Source organism: Pelobates fuscus, chromosome 8 (assembly GCF_036172605.1).
Source record: "Pelobates fuscus isolate aPelFus1 chromosome 8, aPelFus1.pri, whole genome shotgun sequence".
NCBI lineage: Eukaryota > Metazoa > Chordata > Amphibia > Anura > Pelobatidae > Pelobates > Pelobates fuscus.
Window position 1 is genome coordinate 14,925,943 of NC_086324.1, and position 13,165 is coordinate 14,939,107.

General features: G+C 39.6%; 1 protein-coding gene across 2 annotated transcripts in view; it reads left to right on the forward strand.

Annotated features, from left to right (window-relative positions):
• Positions 1 to 4,452: 4,452 nt before the first annotated feature.
• The window catches only part of WNT6 (Wnt family member 6), an 87,361-nt gene continuing 78,648 nt past the window's right edge, over positions 4,453 to 13,165 (forward strand). The window contains exon 1 of one of the 2 annotated variants that reach the window (XM_063429285.1): positions 4,453 to 4,843. In XM_063429285.1, the coding sequence (XP_063285355.1) occupies positions 4,767 to 4,843 (77 nt within the window). In that variant the 5' untranslated portion in view covers positions 4,453 to 4,766. The remainder of the gene's footprint in view (positions 4,844 to 13,165) is intronic. The other variant, XM_063429286.1, reaches the window with a different exon arrangement.

Below are 13,165 nucleotides of genomic sequence, written 5' to 3' on the forward strand. Positions count from 1 at the left end.
AGAACCTATTTTAGGACTTGCCAACAGCTAACAATTCAGTCATGTTTTCCCAGCCTCTAAAGGATTCCTTACAGATTGTCTGTCTGTTTTGGTCTAAATTGTACACGTTGGCCATCAGTAATGACCTTGACCAACCCGCCCCTCTCCCCCTCCCCACAAAAAAAACCAAAAATAAAACTACAGCATTCTCTGAATTCAGTCCCATGTGATGAATATTCAGACACTGGAGACCCTCAGGTGTAAACGTAAGTCACATTATCCTAAGCCATACACTTGGCTTGAATTTTGGGAGCAGAGGTACCGCTGCCTTTTATATGATTGGGTCCTAGGCTAACTCTCAGGACTTGTGGAAAACAGTGTTCCGTTTTATTTTAAATCATATGCAAACAGTGTCAGTATTATACTAGTACTGGTGGGAGGGAGACCGCTCCTTCTCTTTGTATCTCGTCAGATATTTAGAGATCAGTTGAAAGATGGACAGAGAAGGGACATGTGACCTGTACAATGTCTTCCACGGATTGGGGATAGCTCCCTTTAACTCTCCTTCCTCCATTGTTTCATATCTTAGTTCCATTCAATATTTACCTATTACTTGTTTTGAGATTATCATTATTCTATTGTATTTTACATGGGGTTTTTTTCTCCATTAAAACTGTACGTTTTACGGAGCTGACAAATTACCTGCGGAATTCTAAGCAAAAAAGCCAAGAAGAAGTTTCAAACTGAGGATATTTTTCCCCACTGTGTTTTATTTTTCACATATTTTTTTTTCAAGTGTTTTGCCAACCCAACAGATCTAGCTGTTTAGTGAATAAATCCCTCTGCTATCTCTCATTCTTTATGGCAATTAGTTTATAAACCCCTCTAGGGATTTACTTTTTCTAATTTCTTAGAAATGTCTTTTTTTTTTATCATAAACAAGTCTGTACCCTTAGCCCGCACCCCCTCCCCTTCCCCACCTGTATAGTTTTTTTGGAAGATATCTCGGCTTTGTAATACGCCTATCCTTCCCTTAAAGACATTCTGTCATGTTTAATATGTTTAAGCTTTTAATGTAATATTCTAATTGTTCAGAATTTGAAAACATCCCCTTAAATTTGTCAGAATAATTAAGAGAAAATATATAAATCAAGAAGTTAAGAAGCTTAGTGGATATAAGGAGAAGGCTTCTAGTTCGATTACTCAAAGTTATCACAGTAAATGAATGGAAAAATATTTGGGATATGTGTAACATTCAACTGAATAATAAATACACACGAGTCAAGTAGGTTTACAGGATTCCACACTGTCCCAACTTTTGGCGTTCAGTCCTGATTTTAGGGTCATGTTTCACCATTCCAATTTAGCCCTCTGGTGTTCTGCATCCGGGGAAAGCAGGAAAATAATATTAATAACAGCAAAGTATTTAACCAGGAAAGGTACATTCAGATCACTCTGGTTTTCAAGTGCGTCCCGGGGATGTTACCTTAGCACAACATCCAGGGGTTGTTACTATTACCCAATTTAATGGTACTCATTTAATCAAGCTTGGAAGGATGAAAGGCTGAGTCAACCCTGCCAGGATTTGAATCTGCAACCCAAGGGCTGAACAGATTCTACTGATAGCCCACTGAGCTATCTGACCAGCCTCTTCAGAGAGTCCAGCCTGAGTGCTTCATAAAACCAGCTCTCGCAAAGCTCTCTGCGTGGTCCTTTATGCTAGGGGTCGGCTGGGAAGCTGTCTGTCAAGTGCGCCCCTTCAGTGGGTGAGTCGCCCGTTATGATTCGATGTTTGGAGGCAGGAGTTTATAAATTACTAAGGAGCGGCCTGTCGGTGATTCAAGGTGAATTCAAAGTAAACCAAACATTTCACTCCAAAACTTTCAAACTGGAAAACCTGAACAACTTCTAAAGTTTTTATAATTCAGCTATTGTGGCGTGATGTGTAAATTTCGCTTTCAATTCGCATTGATTTCTCTACAGTTCTCAATTTACGCCGTACTTATCTTTTCCCAATTCCCTCCTCTTCTCTACCCTGTCTTTGTTTCATTTTTAATTAAACTAAAAACATAAGACAACGTAGGGACTACTTTGCTTTGGGTATTTTTCTTCCCCCTGACTTTCTTTAGACACTCGGCAGAGCTACAATGTCAATCCCTACAGCATTCACCAGTGACGGCAGTCTTGCGAGATCCTCCATTGGCCGCAATGCTGGAAGTCGGTGCACCTGTTTTGTACTTTTTTTTATTGTTTCTGCTAAGTTAGATATACTTTATGATTTTTCTTTGTTAGTATGTTTATTAAAATAAACTTAAATAAACTGCAAAACTTTCACCATTAATATGGCGAGTTTAAAATGTGAAGCGTGATAATATTGACGCTGTTATAACGTTGCGCTATGACGAGAGATGAGTCACTATAGCGACATTTATAGCAGCACCATTCATTATATCACAACAGAGAACTTTGTGCTGTAACCCTGGGGTGGGGGGCCTCAGCTGGATATCGAAGATTCTGGATACTGAAACTCCCCAAATTCCCATTAATTATCGGAGTGCGGATATCGCCATACCAACTCATTTTGGCAAAGTGATTAAAATGATGCCCAACATTCCGACAATAATTGCGCTATTTTAAGATATTTTCCCATATACACTGTATACGTTTTTAATGTAAACACACCTCTCTTTAATATATGGTTCCGGCCCTCTGCGATGTGCTAGGTCATTTCTCTTCCTATATATCTTTCTGGCCATAAAAACACTAACTTTGATTTCCTATCTTTCTATCTATCTCTTGTTTGCCTTTCTTTTAGCCTATTAATCTTTCTCCAAATATTTATTATTATTATTACTATTTTTTTTTATAACTTCTCTTGATTTTTATTTTATAGTTCTGATCTCTCCCTCCCCCAGCAGGACACGGCCAAGTCTGCCTTCACATTACTTACTTCTGACATGTATGTACAATATATCACAAGAACTCTCCCCAATTAACTATGCCGCCCAAGAGATAGGGCATCAAAGGCGGTATCGGCGTAGCTTTAAGTTATTGTGTTTATATTAAATGACTTTAACATAGAGCTGTGTATAGTGTGGTGTATATACCTTTGTGCATTAATATTCGACTCCCCAATTTATCATTACAATTCCATTTGCTTGTTGCGGTCATTTTCACATAACGAAGGTTTCCATGTAGCGATATTTACAAGCAGGATCTACTAAAGTACTATAATGTTTTATTGTGTAGTATAACACTATTAGTGTAAAAACACTTGCACACGATGGGTTGATGAAAAAGAAATTGAATATTTTAGTTATTTGCTAATTGTCAATTCATGGCGATGTATGTTTAGCTGACTACCAATTAGGAAAATGGAGGAAAACAACGCGCAGTTTAGAGGATTTATTTGCCAACTTTAGAAAATGGATTTCAAATCACAAACATTTCTTGGTGTTAATTTTGCTAAGGTGTTTTGCCAACAGTTTTTCCACTAAACAGTGATTTGTATTGATGGAAAACAAACTGTAAGGTTTAGGCCAGATTAGCAGATTTGGTGATATTCTATATCTCTGCTTTATTTCACAATTCCCAGTTTATTGAATAATCTCTTTAATGGTCTGTAGAGAGCGATAAATAGAAAGCATTCATGCTCAGTAATCATTTATCTCCTAGATTGTTAGCTTATCTGACTAGGCCCTTCTTTGTCAATATTATTATTGTGCCAATGATTTGTAATAATGACCACTGTATAATTGTAAGGTTCCGTGTTAGCGCTGTATTATTGCTAATAATAATAATATTATGAAGAATTCTGTCTCAGAACTCTGAGTTTCAGAATAAACAATTCAGACTTTAGTGCTTCTTGAATTGTGAATTACAGAGAATTGGTGAAGGAATTACAAGATTAATGCTAAATGAGCTATATTGAAAAAGAATGTGAATGTTTTTCCCTAAAATGTGTAATTCCCTTGTAAGATCCACCCAAATCCCAGTGTAGTGAATTACTGCCCAATAAAGTTATTTTAGCACTTATTTACTATAGTACTGGCCTGCCTCGCTCCATCACAGAGTAATGGGATCAAATCCCCAATAACAGTGATAGGAGGGGTGTATGAGTAACTCCCCCCTCCACACACCTGCCCTGTTCCTTCCTCCCACATACCCCCATATCCTACTGATACTTTTTGAAGTAACTATTAGTCTGTGAGTCAATCTCCTGTCCAATATGGCCCAAGGTCACCAGTAATTACTACTGTGAGAGCCTGTCCCTCCTGGGTTATTATTAAGTCTGGAAAGTGGGGACATCCCAAAATAATAAACAGCGCAGGACATGTTGGTCCAGAGTCCCCCCTGTTTAGTGCATACCCCTCTCAGGCTAATTAGTGATTTCACTCCTACTTCTCCTACACTTTACGTTTCCATTCTCACTCCTCTCACCTCCCTCTGCTTCCACTCCTCTCCTTCACTCCTCCCCCGACCCTTCAGTGTCCCTCCCTGCCGGGTTCCCCACTCCTAGCTCAGCTTGCAGGTCTGTGTCTGCCCGCTGACTGCGCTCTGGAGCCAGTGAGATCAGATGCCCCCAGTGTACTCAGCACATGCTTAGAGGCAGCTCCTGAGCTCCCAATCCCAGCATCCCCACAGGGAGCAGAGAGAGGAATCCTCACATTCCTGGGAGCCTTCTACCTGTGGACCTGACTCTCTGTGTGTCCTGCCCTGCCCTGGATTGGAGAAGATAGAGGGACCTTTACCTGCACCCTGTGCCCCCATTCCCTTCCTCACCCAGCATGATGCCCCTGCCCAGGACCCAGCTGGGGCTGTTCTTTATACTCCTGTGTCCTGCTAACATCATAGGACTGTGGTGGTGAGTAGCCTTAATATACTGCCTTACACATTTATGGGGGCTTGTGCAGACGGGTGGGGCAACATGTAATAATGCCCCCAAGGTGAGACATTCCTGTTACACTAGATATTCATACAATTAATATAATATCCCAATTTCCCATATCACCTGTTCTTCACTATAACACCTATGATCTGCCCCTGCTTTACTGAATGCTAATTTTGGGAAGAAGGGCAGGTGGGGTTCTATTCACCTTTCTGTGGCTGACTGGTGCCTGTTGCATTCCGGCCACTGTTGCCCTCTGGCTGGCTGACTGGCCATCATGGGAGTTATTATAGTCAAGACGCAGCCCATCCCTTAGAACTCTGATAAAACCATGTTGCTGCAATGTATCCTTTGGATGATCTTGTCCCACAAGCTTTTACTTGCCCCACTACACATGCCCAGGATATTTGGGGATGTTTGTCACCGGTAGCAAGCAGGGATCTGCTGAGATCCAGCCTTGTCCTGTGTTTTGTCAGTGAGCTTGCTCTACATGCCTGTCAACTTGCATCCAACTGTCTGCTCCTGCTCTGGCTGTTTTCTTAGCTAGACATGGAAAGCAATGGGAGCAGGCTGGGGCTGATGACAGATTTGGGGGGCAATGCTCTGCTGCTCTCCTGACAGCTCTGGGATTACCTGTGAGTGCTGAGATTGCTGTGCAGCCTACAGGGAGAAAACAATGGCATGCATAGCTGTGTTTAGAGCATGTCCTGCCCTGGGCAATAAGGGGTCAATTATTATTTATCATAAATACATCAGTGTTTGTATAATTATAATACAAAGTGATTAGCTGTCATGACTGGTATACAACACTAAGGGATTCACTGGGGTTTAATGTCTCTTTTGAGATAGTTCTTGAATAGTGAGTTGATCTCATAACAATAATGACTTCAATCTCTGTATTGGACAATCTATGGGGATTCATGTCCAGGGATAGGAGAGCAAAGGGTTAATCAGGTTTGCAGAATTCCTGCATTGCTGCAGGGCTGTGGCAGTAAGAGGGTTAAATAGTTATGTGAATGAGGAGGGAAGCCCAGGAGCTGTTATCTGTGGGTGACCCAGACACTGCTCTCTCCTTCAATCAGCAAGTATTCATTTGGCAAGAGAGAAAGGGTGAATCCAGGTGGACTCAGAATTTATACACCCTTCTGAGGGAGCTGCTGACATTTCCACTCCTTGGGACAACAACTCCCATCATGCTGAGCCTCATGGGAAAGTTAGTCTCAAGCACCAGAGGTGGCCTGTTCTCCTGCAATAACTGTGGGTTTATCCCCTTAACGGTAGTCTGTTTGAGGATATTTATTTATTGAGTACATTTAGGCTGGCTGTGATTCATGGGAATTGTATTTCACAAACATCTAGGGTGCCAGAGTCACCGTCACTGCCTATAGTAACTTCACTGTCTGTGGAATCTGACCTCAAGAGCTTACTCTCCTCAATCGGGCTTTCCCTGGTGTGTGCATGGATGGACATGTTATAAAATCACCATATTGCAATTTATCCAACAACCTCCATGTCTGACCCATGGAGTGTTAGACATCTTATATATATATCTGTTTTATTCGATATTTTATAGACTCGCAGACATAGCTAATCACTGCTACAAGATATCTTACTATTCTGTGAATGATCTGATTCCATCACTGGGAGAGATTCTCCCCAAAAGTTGCAATAATTCATGTATTCTTTCTGTTTTTACTAATATATCCTTTAAATAAATAATAAAAACACCACTCACCTTCTGCTCAATCCCCTCTCACACTCACATTGTCACAGTTATTTACTCAAGTAAGAATTCAAAGTAAATTTCAAATTTAAGGTCAAAATCTGCAAACTGGAAAATTCCTCTAAACCATGGGTGACTGGCGGTCAGCAACTCTGGGCTTAAATGGGAATACTCACTTTATTAAATGACCCTGTCTCTCTTGTATACACTCACAAACACACCCATACATTCTCACACACACTCACAAACACTCTTACAAACACACATCAATTCTCACACACTCACAAACACTCTCATAAAACACACTCATAAATTCTCACATACACTCACACACACTCTTACAAACATACTCATAAATTCTCACATACACACACACACTCTCACAAACACACTCATAAATGCCCACATACACGCACAAACACACTCATAATTGCTCACATTTACTCACACACTTGTTCTTAGACACTCACTCTTATTCTTACACTCACCCCTTCTCACACTCGTTCTTGCTCTTCCTTGTTCATGTTAGGATTAATTACTAAACTACACATTCTAATGGATTGAAATCCGGATTGACATATTTAGACTGAATTAGCCAAACTGTGACTAGATCTGAGCAGGAGATTTTGAATGTTTTCCTAAATGTTTCCAATCTATATTTCAATTTATTACAATTCCCAGTTTAGGGAATCACCGTATGTCACTCATATTCACATGTTCTCTATGTCCCTTCCACACTCACATTACATCTCACACTCACCCTCTCTATCACACTCACTCTCTGTCTCACACTCACTCTCTCTCTTTCTCACACTCACCCTTTCTTCTACACTCGCACTCACCCTCTCACTCTCAGGCACACACACTCTCTCACACTCACCCTTTCACTCACTCTCTCTCCCTCTTTGCTCCAGTATAATGTTGGGAAGGGACTGGAGATGAAATTAAATGATAATGTATCGCGCACAGTTATTAAAACCCAGCCCTTCTGTTTGCCTCTACGGCAAATTCACTCAATGTTTTCTGTCGCTGGGAATTGTTTGGACATTGTGATACAATCTGGCATTAAAAAGTATGTTCTCATGGAATTGTCACTTTATCTGATGGCTGGACTTTTATCTGTGGGTGTATTTACACATACGTATACCCACATATACACATACATAAATACATACATATACATACATACAAACATATACACATACATAGATACATACATATACACATATATAGATACATATACACATACATAGATAATACATATACACATACATAGATACATACATATACACATATATAGATACATATACACATACATAGATACTTACATATACACATACATAGATACATATACACATACATATACACATACATAGATACTTACATATACACATACATAGATACATATACACATACATATACACATACATAGATATATACATATACACATACATAGATACATATACACATACATAGATACATATACACATACATAGATACATATACATACAAACATATACACATACATACATACATATACACATATACACATACATAGATAGATATATACATGCATATACCCATACTTGGATACATACATACATACATACATACATACATATACACATACATACATAGATACATACATAGATACATATATACATATATACATACATACATATACACATACATAGATACATATACATACATACATAGATACATATTCACATACATAGATACATACACACATATACACATACATAGATGCATACATACATATACCCATACATAGATACATACATACATATACACATACACACATATACACATACATAGATACATATACATACATACATACATATACACATACACACATATACACATACATAGATACATATACATACATACATACATATACACATACATAGATACATACATACTCACATACATATACACATACATAGATACATACATACATACATAGATGCATACATACATATGCCCATACATAGATACATACATACATATACACATACATACATATACACATACATAGATACATACATACATATACACATACATAGATACATACATACATATACACATACATAGATACATACATACATACATATACACATACATAGATACATACATACATATACACATACATATACACATACATAGATACATACATACATATACACATACATAGATACATACATACATACATAGATACATACATACATATACACATACATAGATACATACATACATACATAGATACATACATCTGTGTATAGTTCTGCTTTTAACTCTTTGGGTGCAGAAGATGTCTTTGATACCCTAATGGCAGTGATGGGATACTTCCAGATATTATCAGTACCCCATGTTGGGGGGCTACAGATAGAATGACAATAATATAAAGCTTGTCCAATAATTACCAAAAATGTCGTGTCAGCATTGCAATACTCTTTGCCCCTTTGGTAATGTAGGTTAAGCATTTATTTACTAAACAGGGAGTTGTGATAAGCTGACGTATGATCCACATTCACATGGTTTTAATCATTTTCTGTCCCTCTGTCTATCGTTGGCTCAAATATCTAAACTCTAAAAAGGTCCAAACATGCTCAGCATATCTTTTGCCTCATTCCTTGGTAAAACGATTATAGATGACTTTCAAACAATAAAACATTTTATATTTATATTTCTGGAAAAGCAGAAATTCCTACTGTGTTTTTTGCTGAGGATAATTTATTGGTGTCTCGATTTTCCAACGCTAAGAATTTTAGTTCACGCAAGCCATAGATAAAAAGACCACAATTTGTACAATTCATTAAAAAACGTGTGCACACTTTTAATTACAACATTATAAAGGTGTCTAAAATGTACAAGTTTCGCTCCAAGAATATATAAGAAAATATTAAGAATATATCTGCACATTTTTAATTGGGAAAATAAATAAATAAAAATAAATATTTATATTTATTCTATAAACTCCAAATTGTAGCAAATTCACATCTGAATGGAAACATTTAGGCTATCCTAGCTAATCTGGAAAAAATCACCAATTTAGCTCTAGTCACAGTTTGACTATTTTTGTCTCAGTTCCTCCAATTGGCTTTTAGTTGGCTACATTTCACACCTTAGTGAATAAACCCCCATGTTATAGTAGAGAAAGCATGTGCTCACACGCTAGCAAGACTTCTAACACGTGTGTTGGCACACACACGGTTTTTATACCTGGGCACGCACAGTGCGTCTCGCTAGTTATGTACACAGGTACATGAATACACCATGTGCTTTCATACCTCTTTGTTAGATGAGAAAATGATTTACACATTTGCAAATTGGAAAAAAACAAAACATGTTTTCACATCCACTTTTGTTGTTTTTATTAATATTATTGGGATTTAAACAACTTATTCTGTAGTGCTTTACAAATTGCTACAAGAATGATAGATTGAATAGTTTGTTGCAAATACTCTATTTTCTGCACTTTTTAAAACATACCTATATCTAGATATATATATATTTGTGTGAAGGGCTCATGATGGCAAAGAGAAATAAGACCTAATAAGTGTAGGATGGTATAAAAGTAGCAAGTCGGTTGTGGTGTGCCGAAACCGACGATGAGGTAGGCCTGAAAATAAAGAGGGCCCACCAAGAAGAAATGTAAGAAAAAGGAGTTGATAAAGAGGTGTGGGTGGGAGGGTGATGCAACGCTGACCTCGAAGGTATGGAGCCAGGTAAGGGGTGTCCCTTAAGTAGGGAAGGGGTGTGTCATACGCCCCTCCCACAAACACAGGCCAAAAGGCCTTACTACTTGTGTGAAGGGCTCATGATGGCAAAGAGAAATAAGACCTAATAAGTGTAGGATGGTATAAAAGTAGCAAGTCGGTTGTGGTGTGCCGAAACCGACGATGAGGTAGGCCTGAAAATAAAGAGGGCCCACCAAGAAGAAATGTAAGAAAAAGGAGTTGATAAAGAGGTGTGGGTGGGAGGGTGATGCAACGCTGACCTCGAAGGTATGGAGCCAGGTAAGGGGTGTCCCTTAAGTAGGGAAGGGGTGTGTCATACGCCCCTCCCACAAACACAGGCCAAAAGGCCTTACTACTTGTGTGAAGGGCTCATGATGGCAAAGAGAAATAAGACCTAATAAGTGTAGGATGGTATAAAAGTAGCAAGTCGGTTGTGGTGTGCCGAAACCGACGATGAGGTAGGCCTGAAAATAAAGAGGGCAAAAATAGAAATTTCAACATTTTAATACAAACTACCAATATACAAACTTAACAAGACATGTTCTGAAAAGCATTCCTTACTTCTTGTACAGGGTTAGGAATGTACCGTGTGTAAGCGGATGATTTCCAGCGCCCCAGTGTCTTGATAACATGAACCGGTATGTTAACACTGGAGGCTGTGGAGGCCGCTCCTATGCGGAAGGAGTGGCCTGAATAGTTAGCTGGCTTGAGTCCCAGCTGTGTTAGTAATGACCTAACGTGGGTCATGAAGTTGGTAGTAGTGAGAACTGAACCTCGTAGAACAAAAAGTGGTTGTGATGGTGGTGCCTTGAGACTCTCTGTATAAGAGTCCAGTATTTGGACGGGGCACCAACTGTTGTGAGTCGGATAGTATTTAACCTCTACGGGTGGAGCGTGTTGACTGTTTTTTGAATGAGGTAGTGTCAGGATATAATAGTCCATGTGTTTGGTTAAGTGCGAATGAAGCAGTAGGTGAGTGGATTGTGTTGTATTGATGGCGGTAAACTCTCTAGGTCTCAGAAACCCATAAAAAGCCACATAAATAGCTGTTTTGATGACTAGTGTTGTGTTGAAGGAGAAGGGTTTTAGATCTAGTAGTTGTGATAATTTCTTAAGGATATGAAAATCTATAGGAAGCCTCTGTGCTGTATGCGGGGGTTCGGATCTTTGTATACCCCTAAGGATGTTCTTGATTTGGTATGATGACATGAAACTTGAGTTGTTGGGTTGTAAGGTCAGCATGTGATGTTGGATGCCTGTAAGATATAGTTTGATTGTGTTGTAAGAAAGTTTGAGTTTGAGGTGGCAAAAAGAGGCAAAACCTAAAAAAGATGTCATGATGAATGGTTGTAATATGTTGTGTTCCAAAAGGAATCTTTTGAATAAACTGAAAGCTCTGTTGTAGGTTTTCCTGGTATTTGTAGATAGAGCTAGTTGGGACAAAGTTCTGCAATGTTGCATGATAACGTCTAGTCCATTGTTAGCTGATGGAACAGTGGAGTGGCCGTGGCTGTGAGCGCGGCTGATGGGAGAAGTTGATGAAAGGCCTGGAATTTAAAACGAGACAAATTATCAGCTGCCTCGTTACAAATACCTGGAATATGAACACAGTGCAAGAAAAAATTATGACATGCTGCCAACCAAGTGAGTTTCCTCAAAAATCTCATGATAGTAAGGGAGTTGGAGCGACCTTTGTTGATAATGGAACAGGTTGCTTGGTTGTCTGAGTAACACCTGACTGATGAACCTGTCCATAGATGTCCCCATGCCACGGCAGCCGCCACGATGGGATATATCTCGAAAAGAGCTGAGGTAGAGAAAAAACACTCCAGGTCCTGCACCTCTGAAGGCCAGCTACCCCAAAGCCATTCGTTCCCAAAAATTGCTGCAAAACCTGTGGTAGACGCCGCGTCTGTCCAAACAGTAGGAGAAGTGTCAGACAATTGAGGGAGGAACATGCTTTCCGTTCCAGGAGTTTAAAAAGTTTCTCCACATGAGAAGGTCTGCCGTGGCTTGGGTATCTAGGGTTAATCTGTGTGTATCATGTAGAAACCGTGGGAACATGCTGAGGAGACGTGATATGAAAGCACGGCCTTGAGGTATAATACGCATGGCAAAATTGAGTGACCCCAGTAAAGATTGTAATTCTTTGCGATTGCAAGTGCGTAGTTGTATATAGAGGTTGATGTTTGTCAGAATGTTTTCTACCTTGGTGCGTGGTAGGCTAGCTTGCATGTTGGCTGAGTCTAGCATGATGCCCAGGAAAGTGATGATGGTATCTGGGCCTTCGGTCTTGGTAGGGGAGACTGGGACCCCCAACTGGTTGAATAGGCTGACAGTTTCTTTGAGGCTAGTGGGAGGGGAAGAATTCTCCTCGACCATTAGGAAATCGTCCAGACAATGTATGACTGTAGGGCATCTGGATATATTGAGTAGTAACCAGCATAGGATTTCGGCAAATGTGTCAAATATGGCTGGACTACTTTTAGAACCAAAAGTTAGTCGTGAGAAAAAGTAGTAGTTCCCTTCCCACTTGATGCCATGTAGGTGCCACAGTGTGGGGTGGATTGGTAGTAGTTTGAATGCATTTGTTATGTCGGTCTTACTGAGCCATGCACCGACTCCTGCCTGTAAGATAGCCGTAATGACGTGGTCTATAGTGGAATATTGCAGGGAGAATTCCTCCGATGGTATTAGGGAGTTGAGGATAGGAGTGGTAGAGGTGTGTGGTGCCGACAAATCGATAATAAGTCTCTGCTTGTTGGAAGATTTTCCTGTGACAACCCCGATAGGGTTTGTCCTCCATGTAGTGAAAGG